The sequence below is a fragment of the Poecilia reticulata genome, chromosome 12, assembly GCF_904066995.2.
Source record: "Poecilia reticulata chromosome 12, P_reticulata-male-v2, whole genome shotgun sequence".
NCBI classification, from domain to species: Eukaryota; Metazoa; Chordata; class Actinopteri; order Cyprinodontiformes; family Poeciliidae; genus Poecilia; species Poecilia reticulata.
The window spans coordinates 15,784,759-15,806,882 of record NC_088841.1 but is presented as its reverse complement, the minus strand read 5'-3'; the positions used below and the strand labels follow the sequence as shown (position 1 = coordinate 15,806,882).

Genomic DNA, 22,124 nt, shown 5'->3' with positions numbered 1-22,124 from the left:
CAAGAAAAACTGCAGAGTATAACAAAAACAAATGATTAAAAGTTACAAAAAATAAACCTACATACAACACCATCAATAGGAAAATTACAAGTCACTAGTAACAGCGTTGGATCAATAAAACTGTAAAGCTTTCAGTACATGTTCAGTACAATCTGGCAGCTTTAAGAGCAAATCATTGTCCCTATAAGGCTCCATTTCAAGCTGAGGGGAAAAAAACCCTGTCTAATAAACAATAAAACGTGCTTGTATGACTTACAGGGTGAAACTCGAAGCTTCACATATGCGTAAAAAGGTGGTCTGTAAATGTGTCCTAGAATGTCCACACGCACACAGCCCTTTATCAATAAACAGAGAACAATTCTTGAAATATTTGTCGCCGAGCAGAGAGAGAGAAAGAGAGAGAGGGTGAGACAGCTGTCCTGCGGAAAAGAGGCCAATCCCCTGTGTGGAATATTCCAGTCTGTCAGCGGTAAACTGAGCGGCGCTGCCGAACGGGGACTTTTTTTCTCCCTGCTTTTTTCTACAAAATACAAGGCTATAAATACCTTCACTGGTGGGTTTCGACACAAAACTGTCCACTAAAGTGACATTTTCACTGCTCCGAACACAAAACTATTAAATAAATGCGCAGTTAACAGGCCTCTGAACCACAGCCAGGTTTTTGTGCCCTGCTATTTATCTTGCAGGCAACTCCATCGCATTGAAAAAGGCAACATTAACCTTGAAATGCACCTGGAGACCCCCCTCCGTTGCGCAAGCGAATCCAGACCCTCCCACCTATAATTTAACTCTTTCCCCGAAGTTAACTGTAAGAACCCTTTCTTATTTGTTTCCACTATCTGGTCTGCGGCGCTTTAAACTCGCCGTGCTGGTCGCTCGCTGATCCGCCGGATTCTGCCTTGAAGCACCCTTCACCTAGATACAACACAAACAGGGACTTGCCGCAGCGGATTCCCGTTGACCTTATATGGCAGTGTGTGTGGGGGTTGTTGTTGCAAAGCTCTCGCGCTCTCATGGCAACCATCCAGTTCTCGGATTACAAGTCAGCCTAGCAACTGCCAGCCTGAATACGCTTTTATGATCAAAGTTTCACCCCCTCTCACGGAGAGTCCACCATTTATTCTCTTTTTTTTTTTGTTTAACTAAACAGCATTTGGACGATAACCACATTCGTTACAGTCGTCTCATTTGGTTCTTAGTGCCGAAAACATAGAAGGAAGTGTTCCGACGAAAAAAATAAGGGCGCTTTCCAGAGCCTCACCCAGTTATGGCGCAGCAACATTTCACAGCACAGTGCTCCTTTTGTCTGTTAAGAAGCCATTTTGAGACAAGAGAACTGAGCAAGAGCAGTCTCCTGACCACCAAAAGGTTTATTTGGATGTAAGAAATCAGTAGAAAAACACAAGATTTCCTCCCCATAAGATTGATTTTTGCTCGTTTAAGACTTGGATTACATATTTTGAATATCAACTGTAAGTTTGCTGTATCATTAAAAATGTGAGCTACAGCAGTTTTTCCTATAATCGTTTTGTCAAGTTTTAAACGTCTGTGGCTAATATGTTCACGTATAAGCAATTAAAAAATTAGGTTAATAGCTAAAAAAAAAAAATCCGTTACCTTATTAAAACATTTCCATGTAGGTTTAAATGATGTAGCTCAGTTAGAAATGTCGAAAATGGACGAGGTTATACTCGACTGCAATCCTGTCTTGAGGAGAAGAGATGGTTTTGCATATTGCCCACACAGATGATGCTTGAAGATGCATTTTCGCTGGCTGTCAGATGGGGTATGCTTGTCAGTGATGAGAGGGAGAAAAAAAAAAGACTTTTTGAAAAGAGGTCTAACTGTCGTGCTAATGGAATTCCTTCCTTTTCAGGAGACGCATTCCCACCCCCCTATTAAAGCCATTATTAGAGGATCCGAAGATGGGGCTGAAAACATCCCTCCTGTCCCTGCGTTTAGGCCTGTTAACTGCATTCACCAAAGTGTTGAGGTAAATATTTTCACAATGAGAAAGTTTTCCCTCCATCGGTTTCCTATTAGGTTTTGGATTGTTTGTGATTTAAATATTACAAGAAATATTTTTGTAAAAAGGACTACCTGAATATGCTTGTCTTAGATATACCCTTGAGGCAAGGTCAAACCAGCGTTTACACTTTGGACGTGTTTGGCTCTGAAATGGCGAGTGGACGACTCTAACCTAAACGTGGTTCTGGTTGTTTCCACCGTTCCAGGGCAGGGTGCAAGACGAGCCATGTTGCTGTTTTGAGAGGAAGAATGTTGACAATTAATAAACAAAGCAAATAATTATTAGCACAATACATTTTTGTGAAAAGATATGTTATTTATGGCCTGCTTTGGACAAGTTGCACTTAAACACGTACAGAAACCAATGTGAGCATATGAAACTGAAAAAATAGCTTTAATAATAGTTACTGCATGCCTCACAATTGACATTGTTAAACAATCAAAAATGTCACATTATATAAAAAGAATTAAAACTTACTTATTGCTACTCACTTCCTACAAGGCCATAAAAAGAATAGTAACATTTGTCACTTGAACTGTTTTCATGTCTAATTTAACATCTCCAATCACTTAAAACAGTTTATTCACATTTGGTTTTTCACTTAACAAATATAAATATTATATGGGTGTGCCATGACCTAGTTAAGACAAAGATGGATTCCAAGCAAAAGAAAAAAAAGGTTGAAAATGTCACAGGGTATTACATCCAGTAGCTACATTCTCTTCCAATCTTCCCAATCCTTTAAAAGGAGCAAACATACGTTTTATCATAGTCCGTAAAGAGATGAGGAAACCAAGTGTAAAGATCCCTTTTGGAACAAAGGAAACCCATATAGGCCATTGAGTCCTGTTTTAAGGAAAATGGCTGCCGAGAGAGCGCACTCAGCCCCCTCTCCCTGCTCTCTCTGTTGAAGGACTCCTGAGCCGTTGCCTCTAATAGCAGGCAGTTCCACCACTGCCGGGCTCTGATTGGCCCGCCGAGCTGCCGCTGTTAACCAGCCAATTGCCCGAGCACTGCAAAACAACAGGCAATGTCAAACAAAACCCAGTTTGCTCGACAACACGCTCTTCGTTGAAACAAAAAAAAAGAAGAAAGCTAAAGATAAGGAAATACCAGTGAATTTTGAATAGTTTGATGACTATAATAAGTCAGGCATTGCTGTTTGTTCTAGTTCGTCCGTTATGTATCAACTGCCAGAAAGAAACGAAACCAGCCGCTGCATTCCAATAGTCACAAACGTTAAAGAAACTATAGAAACCAGCTGCTAACTAACCAAATTTCCCTTTTAAGTCGTATTAATTTGATTTAAATGCAACATAAGTAGCCAACTGGAGTCTCTGGAAGCACTTGGGTTTCATTTTTCTATTTTAAAATATGCAGCGACACGTCTGTATAGCATAGAGCTCCTACCCGAATCAGCTTTATTAGCTTTCAGAAGCAGTTAAGAAGATATTGCCCTCCGAGTTTAGCTTGTTTGCCGTTTATGTCAACGCAATCAGCAGATTCAACACTGTTACTCAGTGATTTAAGAGAACGAGACTATCACTTGAGCTCAGATTCCCATATGTTTTGGGTGTATTGGTGCTATTGTTCCTCGTGTTTATCCAAGATGATTTTTTAGCTGAGTTTACGATGGAAATGGAAGCAACTTTGTGGCGAAAGTGCGATGCTCGCAAGGGGTGGGCAAGCCTAGCGGTGTATTGTGGGAGAGACAGCAGCTAGAGAGAGCAGAGGCACACACACACACACACAATATGTGCTGGCTCTCGCCGAAAAGGAGGCAGTATTCTTCAAGCGAAATCATGTAATGTAAACGGAGAAAGCAAGGCGATTTCATCTTTTTGTGTATTTAAAAAAAAACACTCGATCGGACGAACCATGTCCAAGCCAGCGGAGAGGAACAGATTGAACGAAGACCATGGGAGAAAGCAGAGTTCAAGTAAGCTTGTTCTTTTTTCCCCTCTTTCTCCAGCTTTACTAATGCCTGTTTTTCCGTAAGTGGGATATACGCTACATCCAATTTTCGTTTCCCCTCATTTGCCGGAGTCATGCATGTGTAGCGTTGGGCTGTTTTAAAGTGTTTGGAAGGCTGGTTGGTCGGGAGACTGTTTAGCCCTGGCTCCCGATAACGCTAGCTCTCCTCTCTCCCTGCCGCTGGCTGCCGTTTCAGGTTTGGCGAACGGCATGGACAGTCATCCCGTCTGCGGCTCGGCGGAGAAGCGGAATCACCACTGGAGAAGTTACAAGTTGATCATCGACCCGGCTCTCAAGAAGGGATCCCACAAACTCTATCGCTACGATGGGCAGACTTTCAGCATGCCCGTAAGTGCCGCCGTTGATGCTGCCAAAAGGCTACAATAGTAACCGAGGAGCCGACCTCCATGATGCCGTTACTATGTGGCTGTTTTGCCGTGGCATATTCAACATCCAAGAACACCTGTTTCACCAAGCAACAATTCCGATTTTTTTGCACGACTACTTTGCAACAAGTTAATACTGTGTGAACCTGGCTAACAGGATCGTGTCCCATCCTTATCTCCAACAGAACCCAGGGATACCGCCGGTGGACCTGGTCCGTGACCCGAGGATCGGACGTCTCTGGACAAAGTACAAAGAGACAGACCTACCTGTGCCTAAATTCAAGGTATCTACCATCGGAGTGGGATGCCACATTGCTGCTTGAGGAAAACAGTTGCTGTCAGGAGTTGCAGACACACCCCCCTCTCTGTCATCTTTGGGTCTTGGAGTTAAAGTATGCACCGGTCAGGCATAACATTATGATCCCGCCTGAAACTGGGATGTACTTTGTTTTCTGACAACTTTCTGTCTGAATCAGCATTCATTCTTCAGCAATTTGAGTTGGATTGGACCCCCACGAACCAGACCCTGCTCACTAGGGCATCGCTTTTACTTCTTTGGACGACTGCAGACCAGAAACGCCACAAGAGCTGCCGTTTTGGAGATGCTTTGATCCAGTTGTAAAACTTACTCCGGTTCTTCTGATTGTCCATTTTTCCTGGATCTAACACATCAGCCCCAAAGATAAAATGTTCTCTTGCTGTCTAATATAGCCCACATGCTTAACAGGTGTCATGATGAAGAGTTAATTATTGTCTTTCATGTCACCTGTCTGGGGTCATAGTGTTATGCCTGATTATTGTATATCAATGTGTGGATACACTATTTCATATATGGATTTAAGTGCTGTAAGGAATTTATTGCAGCTTTTTTTTTTTTTATCCTTATCTAGCCTGATAGAAATGACCTCACATAGTGCAACATTAAACTTTGACGGCCCTTCTCACCTCAACTCCCTGTCATTCCTCTCCCAGATCGATGAATTTTATGTGGGCCCCGTGCCTCCAAAGGAGGTGACGTTCGCCAGGCTGAACGACAACATCAGGGAGGGATTTCTCACGGACATGTGCAAAAAGTTTGGAGATATCGAGGAGGTCGAGATCCTGTACAACCCGAAGAATAAGAAGCACCTGGGAATAGCTAAAGTTGTTTTTGAGAGCGTGAAATCCGCCAAGGTTGCTGTTCAGTCACTGCACAACACGTCCGTGATGGGAAACATTATCCACGTGGAGTTGGACCCGAAAGGTAAACAGTGATTCATTCATTCAAAAGCCTCTGCAGGGTTGCGTTTATGCAGAGCCGGATCGGTTATAAGATGCATGAACATGGATTTGAAAAGATTAGTTTTACATGTTTGTTTTGAATGTTCACAACGACAGAAGTCACGTGTTTACATTTACGTGCGTTGCTTGGTTACACGGGCGTAATTGAATTTCATTGAAAATGAGCCCGGTCCCATAAGCCCAGAGCTGGGGGTGCTGCGTACTCCCACTGAGCATAATTTTAGACCTGAAAACAAACAATACCAATCTGTCAGAGTCTTATGCACCTCTGTTGATTTCAATTGATGTGTATTTTAAAAAAATGAGAAATATATATACTTTTTTACACTTAATAAATCTATTCAAAATTCCAAATGTCTTTCAAAATCAGTATCTGAAGTGCATTTTGCTATAGTGCATGTTGGCATATTTTTTCTTACTATTTGTATCTATACGGACTTAATTCAGCAATTTTTTAAGTGAACTTTGAACTGTTTTCATTAATTAAAAAAAAACTAAGCATGCACTTTTTAAAAGCCAAGATTATTGTATGCATTGATTCGTATGTGCACTATTTATATCTTTAGATTGCCATAACAATCAATATTCATTTATTTGAAAGCATTTAACACTTTGATAATGCGTTCTTTGATTTTGCTACTGTTCAGTTTTATTGATCAACTATTACAGACATAAGTATTACCAGTTAAAATTTCTGATCACTTTTTATTGGCCGCCCTGCTGCTTTCTAAGTCTTGCATCAGACCGGCTCATTTTAACTGTCCTGCAGGTGAGAATCGCCTCAGGTACTTTCAGCTCCTGATGAATGGCAGCTACACACCGCGGACGCTGCCTGTTGGCGGAGAGGAAAACAGGGAAGTTTCCCCTCGGAGTCTTGCAGAGGCATTACTGGTAAAAAAAAAAAAGAAGAAGACATTTTTAGCAAAGTGTTTTATAGAATGTTGTCCTGATGATTGTTTCTATATGATCAATTTGGTGTTGTTTAATGATCATTTTAACAGTATTGTTATTTTGTAAAATCCAAGCCTGAAGAGAGATGTTATCTTGACCTTTGACTCTGGTTTGAACTCTCAAAGCTGTAAAAAAAAAAAAGCACTTTGACCTTGTAATAAGATATTTCCTGAGCTCCTGAGTCTAGAGACCTACAGAGTTTTAGATCTTCTCTTCACTGAAATGTTGCTATGTTCATATAATCACTTTTTTTCTTCTAATTGCTATAAGTTTTTCCCAATATAACTTATTTTAATGTCTTTTTTTTTTTTTTTTTTTTAAGGCCTGTGAACCCATTCGCAGGTTGTCAGAGAGCAGCATGTCTATAGGAGGAGTGCTGCCACCCAGCAGCTCCACCACTCCCCTCAGCCTGGAGACGGGTTACTCCAGTATAAGGCAGGACACCCCCCAGTCCCAGGGAACCCCTCACACCCCTCGCCAGCCGGGTACGCCCTTCTCTCAGGACTCCAGTTACTCCAGCCGGCAGTCCACGCCTGCGTATCAGTCGAGCCGTCCCGAGAGCTCTGGAGGCTACAAGTCCCGCAGGCACGAGAGCAAGTTCCAGGACGCGTACAACCGCCGGCCGGAGAGGCCTCAGTACCGCAGCAACATGTATCGGAATACACCGTCTGATCAAGCTTCCTTCAAGCAGCACCAGCTGACGCCGCCTGAACCTCCACCTTCAACCCCTTCCTTCAACTACACAGCGCCTCTTCCCGCTACACCCAACTTTAAGTCCGCATTCTCGCCCTACCAAGCCGCTTTGCCGCCTGCGTTCCCCCCGTCAGAGTCGCCGTACCATCACCCGGCTCAAAGGGAGGGCGAGTACCTCCGACCGCCGCAGCCGCCTCCGACGGCCCCGACGGACGTCTTGCCCGTAAAGGAAAGGCCGGAGACGCCTCCAATCCCGGAGCCGCCGCCGGAACCGGTTCCCCAACCCGCCACTCCTCCCCCTCAAACGCCAGAGCGCTGCCCGTCGCCCGGCTCCCCAGCACTGGATCCGGAACGCAACAGCCTGGACTCGCGTATTGAGATGCTCCTCAAGGAAAAAAGGACAAAGCTGCTGCCGTTTCTGGAGGAGCGGGATTCGGACAACGAGGTGCGAATGGAAGGTAGCCCCATTTCATCCTCGTCCTCACAGCTGTCCCCGATCCCACCCTTCGCGGGCGGCCAGCAGAACTCTCGGCCGTCCAGCACGGGCTTGGAGGACATCAGCCCGACCCCGCTGCCGGACTCCGACGACGAAGTGCCGATTCCCGGAACCGCTTCGCTGATCAAGAGAATCGGCTCTCCCGTCAACGAAAAGATGGGAAAGGGCGACGTCAAAGACGGAGGCCACAGTCCCACTGAGAAAATGGACCCGGTAAGACGCAGACACGGGGTGTGTGACACAAACCACAAGAGTTTTGCAAAAACTGGCACGCAGGTGGCAGCAGCAGCAAGCCACACTTATTAAGTCTTGACTGGGTGATAGCGCGAGGCTGGCGTTGATGTATGCAGGTGTGAATGACAGTTAAACAGGGACACAGGAAGTCAGGTCTAGTTTCAGTGTGAGATTGTAGTAGTAAAGACTTTGTGTCACTGTTTTTGTTCTGCCCTGCGTCGGAAATTCTGGTTTCTCAACAACTGCTGTCAAGACAGGCGTCTTTGAAATAAGCAACAGCCTAAATTGAATTGCAAGTTTAGATTCCTAACTTAAAAATAGCTTCACAATTATTAAGCTTGGCTCACACTCTGACCAGCGAGGCTACATTTCTGAACTATACTATCTCTTAAAAGGGAGAAACTCGAGCCGCGTTGCAGTTAAGAGAACAAAGCGTCTCGTTTCCTCTTTCTAACACTCGCTGCACTTGCTCACAGGGAGGAAAACACAGTTTTGGCTGTTGGCCCCATTCAGCTTCACACTTCCTGGTTGTAGCAGAGACTTACAGTCGGGATTACGTCTCTGCTCTCATATTTCAACTTATCACAAAGCAAACAGTGCAAACAGGTCATTTGGATAACAACGCCATTCCCCTGACAAGTTTAGTCAGCTTGCTTCCACAACAGCAGCCGCTTGTGACGGATTGTTTTTGCATAAATGCGTAAAATACTTTACTTTTTTTTTTTTTTTTGTATACAGTTGCTCAATCTGACACTGAAACACACAGAATGTCCAACCTTAAAACTTGGGTAAATTTTATTGTGAGAGAGTCGCCAGTAGTACATTTATTGCCGCCGACACATTAAATACTTCATGCAACCCCCTTATTGTCCAAAGAGACGGCGCTTTGTTTTCCACTATAACATTTCACAAGCTTGGAACCTATAGACAGGAATCTTTGACCCTTCTTTGCACAATCTGCCTAGATCACCCAGAGTCCGAGGTCCTCTCTCCTGCTCTCGTCTCTTCAGCTCCAGAGCTTTTCTATACGGACTGAAACGATCACAGGGAATGTTGATTTTTGTCTGGTTCACCTTTTTTTCTTTTGGTTAATTTGTCCTCATGTTTTGGATCATTAGCCTTTTAACAGACCAAATGATGACCCGGTGTCAGTTTTCCAGTAGAGACTGCGATAGCTGTGTTTCTCAATCATTTCAGAGTTAATGCACTCTGACAAGTTTCCCTGCTCCACAGCATCACAGATCCTCCACCATGCTGAACGCTGGGCATGAGAGTCTTTTTTTCCCACATTTATTATTTTGTCACGCCACACTTGTTTTTTCTGAAAAACAAAACATAGTTCCACATAACCAGATGAGTGCATGGCCCTGAAATAACCAGTGGTTGTTATAAAGATGTGGTCACCTCAGGATACCACCTCTTGTTGCAGCTCTCTAAAAGTTAGCTTCAGAGATTTCCTCTTGCATCATTCTGACAATTTTGCCACAAGTGAGTTTTATTAAAACTCTTTTTCTGTTGGATTTTTCAACATTTTCAGTGCAAGATTATTCTGCTGCAGTAAATGAACAGATTAGGGATTTTTATGAGTCTTCACCAGAGCTGCCAATATATTTTTCTTCATTTGTATTTTGTTATTACAGTTTTCTGTAGTTTGTCCACTGTCGTGCTCTAATAAAAGAGGCAATCAGCTCTGCTTGGAGCCATGCTGACCAAAGCCACAGGTCAGCTGTGTTTGACTGTGCTAATGGGTATACAAAACTTTGAACTCAGATTAGAGCTGGAATTATTTATAGCTGCCATTCTGAAAGATTCACTAGTTCAGCTCTGATTTAAATGTTTCAACCGCATCAGCTTCATTAGTCCTGACCGGTTTTGATATAAAATAGTTTAGTAGTAATAACTATTATTTTAGGAATCGATTTTATCACTTATTCTGACGATTAATCGATTAAAAGGATGAAAAGAAATTGGCATATAACGGGATGAAAAGAAATTGGCATATAACGCAGATTTTTCTTTTATTTAACAATATTAGAAATAATTTTAAAGATACATTTTTAAAAATTAATTAATTTTTAAAGAAGAAAATAAACATTTTATTGTTTAAATGCAATAATAAAGCATTATTTGGTTAATTTGAACCGAGTAAAGCTAAAACTGCACCACTTCAGGAGTTTTTGGTAAAACATACTGACAGACAAAGTTGTTTTTATCATAAAAATGTATATAATTTTTGCAGTTCTGACTTAATTGCTGCTCTGAATATGGTATTTTTTCAGCAAATATATATATATTTTTGAGTTTCCAGATAACGATTACAAAATTTTAATAATTGATTCATCACGATTAATCCGATTAATCATTTCATCTCTATTTAGTAGTGTGTTTAAAACCTCTCTCTCTAAACTAAAAGTTCTCTGGATTACCAATCTAATGCTGTTGTTTGAAGACTGCGATCTCGTTTGCTCAGAGAACGCAGAGGCAGAAAAAGGCTGACGACCGCACAGACATCGGCTTTTGACGCTTTTTGTCCCCTTCTCGCCAAGGCTCATCAGTCATCGGGAGAAGACATGGAAATCTCCGACGACGAGATGCCGGGAGCAACCAGCGGGGAATGCGCTAAGGGCATCGTGGTGAATTCGGCCGTGTCGCCCATGCACACCATGTCCATGCACCCAGCCAGCTACCACGCCATGCAGCATCAAGCCGGCTTCGCCATCGCCCCTCAGCACCTGGACCCTCACTCCAATATGCTGGGGCACCCCGCTCACCTGCGCGGCCACCATGGCGTGCCTCCCCACATGATCCCGCCCATCGGCCACTATCATCAGGACGTGATCCAGATGATGGGGCTCATGAACTGCGTGCCGTGGGAGCGGTGGAACACGATGCACATATCCTTCCAGATGCAGCAGCAGATGCTGAGCCGCATGACTCAAACCAGGGGGCCGTACTCTTATCCGCTCTTCATGGACGGCAGCACCTCGGGGCAGTTTGGCGGGCTCTACCCGCCGTTTTCACTGGACGCCGCTGCTCCGGCGTGCAGCACCGGGGTGCCAGGGCAGCAGTGGCACCATCCCAGTATACCACAGTTCAACCCCACGGTTCCTCCGCCGGGGTACGAGACGAAAAAGGAGGACCCCCATAAAGCCACCGTCGACGGCGTGCTGCTGGTCATCGTCAAGGAGCTGAAGGCCATCATGAAGAGGGACCTCAACCGCAAAATGGTGGAGGTGGTGGCTTTCAGGGCATTCGACGAGTGGTGGGATAAGAAGGAGCATTCGGCAAAGGTAAAATACGAACTTCCTGAAATGTATGTGTTTGCGCCGCAATCTGAAAATAGATAAAACGCTAAACCAGCTACACCAACGCTTGGAGCCGTCATTCCCATTTGAATCATCGGTTCTTTGTGGCAGATAATGACCTTTCTGTGAAGTTGCTGCAGATTTGCCTCCCTGCGGTCCGGCTCTCATAAACTCAGCCAGTAGTTTTGAATTAATTGCCCGGCTGCTGTCAGCGGAACAACAGGCAGAAATGATGCATCTGCTGTGACGTTCACTATGTTTTTATGAATGCAAATCCCCTCAAAATCATGTTTGATTTATGTCAACCAAATCAACAGCTTTCCCTTCTTTGGAAACTCCTGTTTATGAGAGTTTCATGTGTCTCCTTGGTTTATTTCTTAAAGTAGATTAGATTAAAAAAAAGTAGATTTTATTTCTAGAAACCAAAACCCCTTTTCATTTTCTGCAGACATCTCTGACTCCAGTAAAAGACGCAGAGAGCAAAGAAGAAGAGCGGCCCAAACCCAAAGAGACGATGGGTTCCAGTCTGCTGGAGAACTGGAACAAAGGAGAAGGGCTCGGCTACGAAGGAATTGGTCTGGGGATGGGTTTGCGAGGAGCCATCCGCTTGCCGTCCTTCAAGGTGACAAACTTTCCAGAGCTGCTTTTTGTGTAAATTAGACTTGATAGTTTTGCGGTCGAGTTATACACGACGCCACGTTCACCTCCCCTTGTCATGTGACCTACGGCCATCCCATAAGATGCTTGTTTGGTCATATAATGTTATGTTTTGTAATTTTATGTTTTAAAGTATCAATGAAAACATTTCAACTCTTTAACTCAGGTAAAAAGGAAGGATCCACCTGATACAGCAACGGGAGGAGAGAGCAAACGAGCCCGACCGGCCACCCCAGCAGACGACGAACTGGAGGATGAAGGTAATAATCCACGAACTTTGATGTAATTCATCAGGATTTATGGAAGGAAAATGTTACATTTTCAAATTTCTTTACAAATAAATTTCTGTCCCCTCATATTTAATGCCTTTAAAAATAGTATGTGTGTAAAATGTTGTAATAGTTTGCCTTGTAGAATACCTTCACAGAAGCTCTTTTTTTTAGTTAATTTCTTTTGTTTTCATCTCCTTATTGTGGTGCTGAAAAAGTTTGAAAAGTGCTTCAACTTTGCTATAGGAAATGTGTGCAAACCCTTTGCCCTTCTACTTCCTTCCTTCCAAACAAAATACCTTAAAGTGTGCAGCTGAGACATGAGATGAACGGTGTGAAAACTCTTCCGAAGCCCCCCAACACAGTTTTGGTGACAAATGTCTTCCAGAGAGAGAGAGAGACGCAGCTGAGCTCCCGTCAGACGACTCCAAAGTGGCCGGCGACGGCCCCTCGGCCAAGCGGCGGCCCTCGCGACCGCTCGAGCTGGACAGCGAGGGAGAGGAGGAGATGGACACCTCGGAGAAGGAGGAGGAGGAAGAGTTGTTGTCCGACGCCGTCGACGAGGAGCGCGATGAGGACAAGGCTCCAGACAGGCTGTCTTCAGCCAAAGTGAGTCTCGTCAAAAAAAAAAGGATGCAGGTAAACGACACGACGATGATGATGATGATAATGATGATGTCTAATGACCTCGTAGGAGAGTGCCGACGACGAAGACAAAGATGGAGACTCATCCAGTGAGAGCGGATCGTCAGACTCGTCCGACGACGGTATGTCAGATTCCTAAAAGAAACATCTGTTGTGGGTTTGATTGCGTTTTTTTCCTGTTATCGACCGTTTTGCGTCGTCACTCGCAGAAGCGGACAGCTCGGCTTCCTCCAAGGCCAGCTCCGACTCCTCGGCCGAAAGCTCCGACTCGTCAGGAGAAAGCTCCGACTCCGAGTACGAGATGAGCTCGGAGGAAGAGGAGACTGAGGAAGACGTGAAAGCGGTCACAGAGAAGGTGGACGGAAAAGGGGCCGAGACCACATCGTCTTCCTCCTCGTCCTCATCCTCGTCATCCGATGAGGAGGAGGAGAACAGGGAGCAAGACGTCAAACCAGCGACTCCTCCCACCGTCCAAGTGCGGGAGTTTAAGGAGGAGCAAAGAGAGGAAGAGGAGCGGGGCGGCAAGTTCAAACGCAGACCTCCCAGTCCTCCTGAAGAGGAGACCCCCGAGGAGCCGAAGCCACCGGCGCACCAGGGGATCAGAGGTGAGTGAGGGTCCACACCGAGCTCCTCGTGCAGAACCTGCAAGGTTCCTACTGTGCAACATCTGGAAACAGAACGGAAACATCTGGAATACAATTTCAGTTTGTTTCATTTCTGGATAAGAGTGAGGAAAATGAGAGAATGGAAATATATATTGGCATCCTTCCTTTCTTATTTTCCTTTCCTACTCTCACTCATTCACACGTTATTACTTCCTTTTTGTCCTTCCTTCCTTTCTAGTGTCATTACTTCCCTTCTTGGGTATTTAAAACCCGTTCACTCCCAGAGCCCCCAGCCAGCAGTGCTGCTGCCACCAGTGCAGGGGGCTTCAGGGATCAATTAAATCCTGACAGAATCTCTCAGAAATTCAATGAAAATGTTACTGTTTTAATAGTTTTAAGTTGATCATCATTGAACTCAAATTGTAAAATGTTCTAAAATGTTTTTTTTTTTTTTTTTAATAGTCAAAGAGGAGAAAGTCTGTGTTGATGTCAAGCTTGAACCTCAGGACCACGTAGCAGGCCTCCGGCCCCCGACCCCCACCGGCGCCCTCCCTGACGGCGACCAGGAGGTCAAACCCAAAGGTAAAGCAGAGCCTGAGGAAGTGCCCTGCACCCCGACTCAGTTACCCCCCTCCCATCCTGTCGCACCTGCCCCAAAATCCGTCTCCACGTCCTCCATGCACCTCCCTCTCCCCCCTCACCCTGCCATAGAGAGTCGCTCCCTGCTCCACCCGCCCCCCGGACCCTTGCCCGAGTTCCCTCAGCGACCGCGGCTCCCCACGGATGAGGACATCCCTCGCACGCCGGGCCGGGACCTGATGGAGCGCGCCCGCTGTCTGGGGAAATCCCAGAGCACTGACACGATCCCCAACACGCCGGGCAGCGACGCCCCTCTGACAGGCAGCAGCTTGATGCTCAGCTCACCTCACATCCCCGGGAGCCCCTTCTCCTACCCGTCCCAGTCCCCCGTCCTCAGTGCTGGCGTCCCTCGAACTCCCGGTAGAGACTTAACCTTCACGCCTGTCTTCCCCGAACCTGCAGCCCTGACGCTGAACAGGAAGAGCTTTGACGAGCGGCCCGTTTTCAAGGAGCCGCCGATCAGCGCTCCTCCGTCACTGGCAGCAGGAACCGATCACTCGGCCGTCGCGCCTGAAGATCTGCCGACCGGCGTCTCGGGCGACATCCCCGTGATGTCCGACGCCACCGCCTCCAAGAAGAAACCGGGGCGGCCCAAAATCAAAAAGGCCGCCGCCCCATCCGCCGGTGACGACTTTTCATCCGAGTCCACGGACGCGCCCCAGGCGTCGCCTCTGGAGAGCGTCTCCCTAACGACGGTCCGATCTCCCAAACACACTAGCCTGGACTTCCGGGAAAGAGACGTGGAGCCGCAGACGCTGCTGCCCGCTGAAGACGGCTTCCCCGCATACGACGAGGAGCCGCCCCCCGTCACCAAGCCGGCTCGCAAGACGCGGCGCTGCTGGGAGGAGCTGCTGCTGGACAGCCTGTCCCCGGTCACCACGCCGCCGCGCGCCTACTTCAAGCCACGCTCCGACTTCGAGGAGATGACCATCCTGTACGACATCTGGAACGAAGGCATCGACGAGGAGGACATCCGGCTTCTGCAGATCACGTACGACAAGATGCTCCAGCAGGACAACGGCAACGACTGGCTCAATGACACGCTTTGGGTCAACCATCCTTATATCCTTTACTGCTGCTGCTGGTTAGATCAATCAGAACCTCTTGGTTTACAATCTGAATCTTTGCGTGAATCAAAGAGCAGCTCCCCCTGCTGGTTAAACAGAGTCCGCACAGTTGCTTGACATCTTTGAAAGTTCTTGACTTCTGTATAATGTAAAGCAGCAACTAATAATTATTTTAGCAAAAGATTATGACGATTTATCGGATTAAAACATTTCACGTTCTGCATATTTTTCTCTCAACCACTTGAGCAAATAAATACATTTATTCCTTTCTAAATAAGAAAGTAAACACTTTATTGCCTAAAATGCAAAAGTAGCAAAAGATAAATCTGTAACTAAAACATAGTAATAACATTAACTTGTGAAAAGCTCAGCCCTTTCTGCTGGACTGATTAGCAATAGATCGTACGGCTAATATGTTGATTATTTTTTTGACTATCTGATAAATAATTGGATAGCAAAAGGCGCTTGATAGATTTTTTTTGCTTTTTACAGAAGTTGTACCAGGTGACTCTTAAACTGCACTTGAGGAGTTCTGTGAAAAGCTTCTTTTTCTGCAAATGTTTGCAGAAAAAGAAGCTTTTCTTTTTTTTAATCTTGAATGAAAATGTTATTTTTTAAATAGTTTTTTCTTAATCCCTGCTCTGAGTGTGGTGTTCTTTCAGCTGTCGGCCTTTTTCCTACTCTATTGTCCAGTTAACAATCAATCCATTACTAAATCGATGACAATTATTTAAATAATCGATTCATAACGATTAGTCATTTCAGTCATCGCATAAAGTTTGGCAATAAAATGCCTAATGTTTGACTATCTTCCTGCTGTCTGAAGTTAAATCAAACTAAACTTCCTTGTTTTAGGTCAGTTAAACCTAAAATTATTTATATTTGCCAAATGTCAATAAACTTGGCGAGAAAATGTTTTTCAGAAACATTTCAAAACATGAAATTTTGTTATACGTTAGTCAACTAAGCTGTAGAATATACAATCACAGGCCATTATTAATAACAATAATACATAATATCATAAATAGTGAAACTGTCTTCTTTAGTTTATTTGTATTGTGGTGTTGGAAAAGTTACCTTGAAAATGTTTGAAAAGTGCTTGAAGTTTGCCTTTGCCCTGGTAAAAGTGAGGTGCGTTCTGGAAGTTTTGGGTGATTTTTAAAAAAAATTTTCCTTGACTTCTCTGCACCGACCCACATCCCCATTGTGAAGAAGAAGAGGAGAGACGACGGCATGCGGGATCACGCCACCGGCTGCGCCCGGAGCGAGGGATACTACAAGATCGACAAGAAGGACAAGGTGAAGTACCTGCAGAGCTCCCGGGTGCAGTCGGAGGAGCCGCCGGTCGACACGCAGGTGGGTGGAGCTTATATATAATTAATGCACACATGTGTGTGTAGCTGGGCGTTAACCTGGACGCTGAACTGTCACAGGGTATGAGCATCCCCGCACAGGTCCACGCGTCCACCAGAGCCGGCTCAGAGCGCCGGTCAGAGCAGCGGCGGCTGCTCTCCTCTTTTGCATGCGACAGCGACCTGCTCAAGTTCAACCAGCTGAAGGTAACCCAGCCGTTCGGTTCCCACGGAGGAACATTTAGCAAGAACAAAGCTGTTTTGGTACAAACAAAGGATTCTTATTATTCATTGTGCGTTTATTGTCTCTTTTTTTAGTTCCGTAAGAAGAAAATACGATTCTGCAAGTCACACATCCACGACTGGGGTCTCTTCGCCATGGAGCCCATTGCTGCTGATGAGATGGTGATTGAGTACGTGGGGCAAAACATCCGACAGGTGAGACGCAGTTTGGCTCCGTCTATACCACATATGTCAAAGTCGAGGCCCGAGGGCCACATTCACCAGTTCCTCCAGATTTTTACCTACATTTTTTTCGCAAAAATAGTCGAAATCGTTGGGCGTAAGTGATGCTAACTGTGTTTGTCCCACCACACTGCTGCCTCCGCCTTATTTGATGTCAAGTTATATTCTATGACTGATACCGCGAGTAACGAAAGTCAAATTTAATGTCCCAGTTTAATGATGGAAACCTTCACGTTTTTTTTTTGTGTTTTTTTTTGTGGTTGCCAGGTGATCGCCGACATGCGGGAGAAGCGCTACGAGGAGGAGGGCATCGGCAGCAGCTACATGTTCCGCGTGGACCACGACACCATCATCGACGCTACCAAATGTGGCAACTTTGCCCGTTTCATCAACCACAGCTGCAACGTAAGGCAACATCGTCTTCATTTCACCAACACAAACTTAAAAAACAAACATTGTTTTTATGAGCTTTTTTTTTTATCGTTTATCGTTTGCAGCCTAACTGTTATGCTAAAGTCATCACGGTTGAGTCTCAGAAGAAGATCGTGATCTACTCCAGGCAGCCGATCAACGTGAACGAGGAGATCACGTACGACTACAAGTTTCCCATCGAGGACGAGAAGATCCCGTGTCTGTGCGGGGCGGAGAACTGCAGGGGTACGCTCAACTAATGGACCCGCCTCGCAGCGTGAAGCGACCCGGCGCTTCACGCGGGGTCGAGCTAAGCTACCTGACCTGCACTCTTCATACATTAAACTCTAGATTGTTTACGATTCATGGTGCTCTTCAAGTGAAACTGTGTTTGTTATTTTTCTGCCAGTGTGACTTTTTCTCCCCAGTATTTCTGCACGACTCCTGCAGCATCCAATCCCGGCTCCGCCCGGCTCGGGGCGGGGTGGGGCTTTTTATTTTACACTTTTCTCCTCTCATTTGTCTCATAAGCTTTACCCCACAACAACCACTTGTGGTACAAGGAAAAACAAACTCACATGTTCAGCTGCTCAGTAACACTTTTAAGATGCCTGAGGTCACTTCGTCTCTGGAGCAGACGAGCGGAAGGCGGAGCGTTCTCTCCGCTTCCTTCCCTGCGCATAATGAACCAAACTAGACCGAGATACGAATGGTTAAATCTGGAGTATTCAAGCATCTTCCACCTGTCCAGGACGGGTCGTGCTGCTTCCTGTTAGTTTATGCAAAGGTTTAATGATGTTCTGCAAAAATTTGCATTAATCATATTCCTTTATATATATTTTTTCTAACAGTTTGTTTGTTTTTCTAACAGGTATTTTCATGCCTATTTGTTCAGATACACTATGTATGGGTGCGTGTTTTGCATGAATGAATGTCGGTACCTCCTGGTGCAGGAGTGTGAGTGCGCTGCCCCCTGCTGGCCGAAAACGGAAAAGAATCTCAACTCGACAGCAACGGGGCTAATCTTGAGTTTTCAGCTCTGGGGTGGGCGGGGAGCAGGGATTCATCATTTTAAGTGCCAAATTAATTAATTAATGTACGACTGTCTCTGTTTAATCATGAGGAAGCTGCTGATGTGTTAACAAGCAACCGCGAGGAACTTTTTCCCCTCTCTTGATGATCATGTTATTGTATTTTTAGTAACATCAATGCGCCTGCGGGCCTCCTCACTGGAGCCTCTCTGTCTTTGTCGTTTATTTAGATGAAAGATAAAATACTAAATGCACTCGAGGGCTCGCGCCTGCGCCCCTCTCCTTCTCAAACCCCGGAAGACCAAGTTAGTTGTCGCTTTTCATTCACTTGGATTAATAATGCAGGTGTCTGTTTGTTTTTTTTGTGTGTGTTTTTTTTCACCTCTGATGTTCATATTGTATATGAGAATCTGTACAGAAGATCTAAAACTTTTTTTTTATCTTCAGAAATGTAACACTTTTAATTTTTTTTTTCTTTTTGTTTTTTAACGAAAGACTGAATATTTAAATATTTTCAGGGATCTGTGTGAAAGGAGCTGATGGTTAAAAGGTTGTTTATTTAAAAGGTCCACTGTGTACAGGAAAAGCTTCCACTTCCCTTTTTGAAAGATTGTTTCTTGTGGAAACGTCTTCGTTTTCTGCCCATTTGCTTTGAGATCCTAAAACGTGTAAGTAGTTTAACTGTGAATACAATATAAATATATAAATATATATATAAATATATATATATATTTTTGTTTCTTGGGATTTGCTACTTGAACACAGCTCGGAAGTGTGTGTATCATAAAGAGGGCGAGCGCTGAGCTGGTCAGCTGGTAGCAGGATATTCAGCTTGTGTCAAGCTCCTTCTGTTATTTTTGGTTTTTTAAATTTTGTTGTAAATTCTATGAAAAGCTCTTTGCAGTGTGGAAAAAAAAAAAAAAAAAAAAGGTGCAGAAACGGCACCGGGAAGAGGACTGAAGTTTCAGCCCGTTTCTCGTGTCTATTTATTATAAGTGTATGAAAAAGAAAAAAATAATGAATAAAAAGATTTTGCATACATCCATAAACAGTGGTTGTTTCTTTATTGCAGCAAGGAGTGCCGCTCTTATAAAGTTAGAGCATCTTAATGCTGTTCAGAGAGCATAATATAATTTTTAATATGAATCTAAGAAGGGAGAGGACAAACTTCATTGAGTCTGATTTATTTATTTCTGGGTTTTTACAATCTGGGAGAATATTTTAAGTTCAAAACTTTATTTCTTATTCTGTTATCTAAAATAAAATCTTAATTTATGAAGAATAAAGTGCTTCTTATTGATTTATATTTAATCTTGACCCATTATCTCGCAAATGAACTCAAATGGTAAAATGAATCAAGTGGTTTAGTTTTTTTTTTCTATTTTTTATTTTGTTTTAATAAATATTTTAAATAAAATAGGATGGATTTTGTGCCATGTGGGACCATTACCTTTTTTGGTGTGTAGTCCTCCAGTGTTTCCATTGAAAAAATAGAAAATAACCCCACTGTGTTTCTGTTTACTCAAATAATGTGAAAGATTGTTGAACTTTGAAGAATCTGGTGATTTCTGTATGCAGTCCTGTGAATTACTGCCCCATTATAGATAACGAAATTATCTATAACTGATCTATATATTTATTTGTGGACAGAAAATGTCCCTGTTCTTCTGATTTGTTCTCAAAAATCAGGTGGATAAACTTAAGCCTCAAGTAAAACCAGAATGGATGAACGTCAGATTTTGGATCAGAAGAGAGAAAGAAGATTTTAAATATATCTGAATTTTTAGGTATGGATTATGTCTGAAAGTCATAAAATTATCCCACTTGTTCAGAATAACAGTAGCATTAAGCAGGCATGGGAGGGTGTGTGTGTGTGTGTGTGTGTGTGTGTGTGTGTGTGTGTGTGTGTGTGTGTTGACCTGAGGCTGTGGCAGGATGGTGTGACCACAAGCGGAGAGGCAGGGCTGAGCGAAGCAGCATGGGAGCCAAACTCACACCCGTCTCCATCTGCTGAGCTCGAACTGATTGGTCTGAATCATAAAATGCTGCTCTGTGTTCTCAGATTTATTCAACAAATCCCACATTACGAGCCAGAAGTCACTACAGTGTCATCATAAAGTTTGGACAAAAATAGTCTGAAAATGATTCTCAGAAAAGATGGAAGTAAATATTATCATATAGGTTGAAAGTAGAGCATTGTTTACAAAGTTTTAGGATATTCTCTCATCATGACGAAGTTTTTCTGATCTCCTAACTTGTTTTATTCTGTTTGTATGAAGTTACCTGAAGCTGCTCAGGACTCTAGTATTTGTCTGATTTATATTAGAAAAAATAGTAGAGTAATAGTTTAGTCTCTTTATTTCCTTTTAATTAAAACCTGGCATATTTTTCAGTATATTTATCAAATCAAACCAAAGAGTGTGAAACAAACTGACTGAATAATCTCTGGCTCTCTTTCATTTAATTGGCTGCATTGCCTTTAGCTCCTCTCCTGATTGGCTTGTTCCCCATGTGTGTCCATGTAAATTACATTTTGTTTTCCGAGTCCTTTCCACAGTCGCCACATCCTTGCTCATTTCCTTAGATGGAAACTATTTTATCCAGGTAGCAGAATGAAATGAAAACTACTGCAACACAAGAACGTTATTTTGTATATACTAGGCCTGCTGAAACATTTCAAGGTCAAACTGGATACAGTAAATCTGCACAGGAAGAAAATTATAGTAGGAAAAGTGTTTCTTCTGTCTTAATTTGTTATATTGTAATTATATGTATTCTTTTTTTTTCATTTTAGTCTTTAAAATGTTATTCTGTTTATTCTGCTTAGACTCAATAACATATAAGTTAAGAGCTTTGGAATAACATTCATGTTACACTTTGAATTAAAACTTTAGACTTTCGCTAACATTTTAAAGTTTAATTTAATATAATTTTTCTTATTTAAAGTGTAATTTTAAAAGTAGATGCATCCATTAAAAAGGTTGTTTTATATATTTATATATATTATACATATATTTATTGTTCGAATAAACATTTTGTGTTGTGCGAGATCCAGTTAAAGTGAAACTGTTGTAACATTTAATAAACAACAGCTATTTCATATTTATTGTCGTGACGTAAGAGAAGCTAAACTGCAAAAATGTTCTCTAAAAACCGACAGGACCAAGATGTTCATGGTAACTGTGGAGGAGCTGCAGAGACCCACAGCTCAGTTGGGAAAACAATTATTTTCTTTACGCTCCATAAATCTGACAGTAAGACACAGTAGTGGCAGCATCATGCTGGGTGGATGTTCTTCTTCAGTCGGGAGGGGATGACAGGATGATGGAAGAAAGTTAAATACAGAATAATTCTAGTTAAAAATTAAGTTAGAGGCTTCAAAAGAGTGACAACAGAAGATCCACTCAGGCAATATCTGAATAAAATAAACTGCTTCAGGTTGCAACATTTAAAAAAATGAGACAAGGTTTAAGAGGTTTGAGTATTTTTAGAAGATATTGGTTTGATGTTATTAGAACACCATCCTACTATGTTAGGCCCCTTTTTTGGCCTAGTTCATGTAAAAAGATCCAAAATAAGAACTTATCCAGGAATCAGATTTAAAAGAAAACACCAAAACAAAGGCAAAGGACCC

General features: G+C 43.5%; 1 protein-coding gene across 2 annotated transcripts; it reads left to right on the top strand.

Annotated features, from left to right (window-relative positions):
- The first annotated feature begins 1,878 nt into the window (after nucleotides 1-1,878).
- setd1ba (SET domain containing 1B, histone lysine methyltransferase a) lies at nucleotides 1,879-19,539 on the top strand. Of its 2 annotated transcripts, none has more exons than XM_008424178.2 (18): nucleotides 1,879-1,993; nucleotides 4,200-4,351; nucleotides 4,575-4,673; nucleotides 5,362-5,632; nucleotides 6,440-6,561; nucleotides 6,944-8,023; nucleotides 10,591-11,334; nucleotides 11,798-11,971; nucleotides 12,173-12,266; nucleotides 12,664-12,884; nucleotides 12,970-13,042; nucleotides 13,130-13,525; nucleotides 13,988-15,226; nucleotides 16,421-16,587; nucleotides 16,665-16,790; nucleotides 16,902-17,021; nucleotides 17,316-17,453; nucleotides 17,546-19,539. In XM_008424178.2, the coding sequence occupies exons 2-18, from the start codon at nucleotides 4,214-4,216 to the stop codon at nucleotides 17,717-17,719; spliced, it is 5,376 nt and encodes a 1,791-aa protein (XP_008422400.2). In that variant the 5' UTR covers nucleotides 1,879-1,993; nucleotides 4,200-4,213; the 3' UTR covers nucleotides 17,720-19,539. The 2 variants fall into 2 exon arrangements, with proteins under 2 accessions (XP_008422400.2, XP_008422397.2); XM_008424175.2 differs by lacking the exon at nucleotides 1,879-1,993 and adding an exon at nucleotides 3,442-3,968.
- The last annotated feature ends 2,585 nt before the right edge of the window (nucleotides 19,540-22,124 follow it).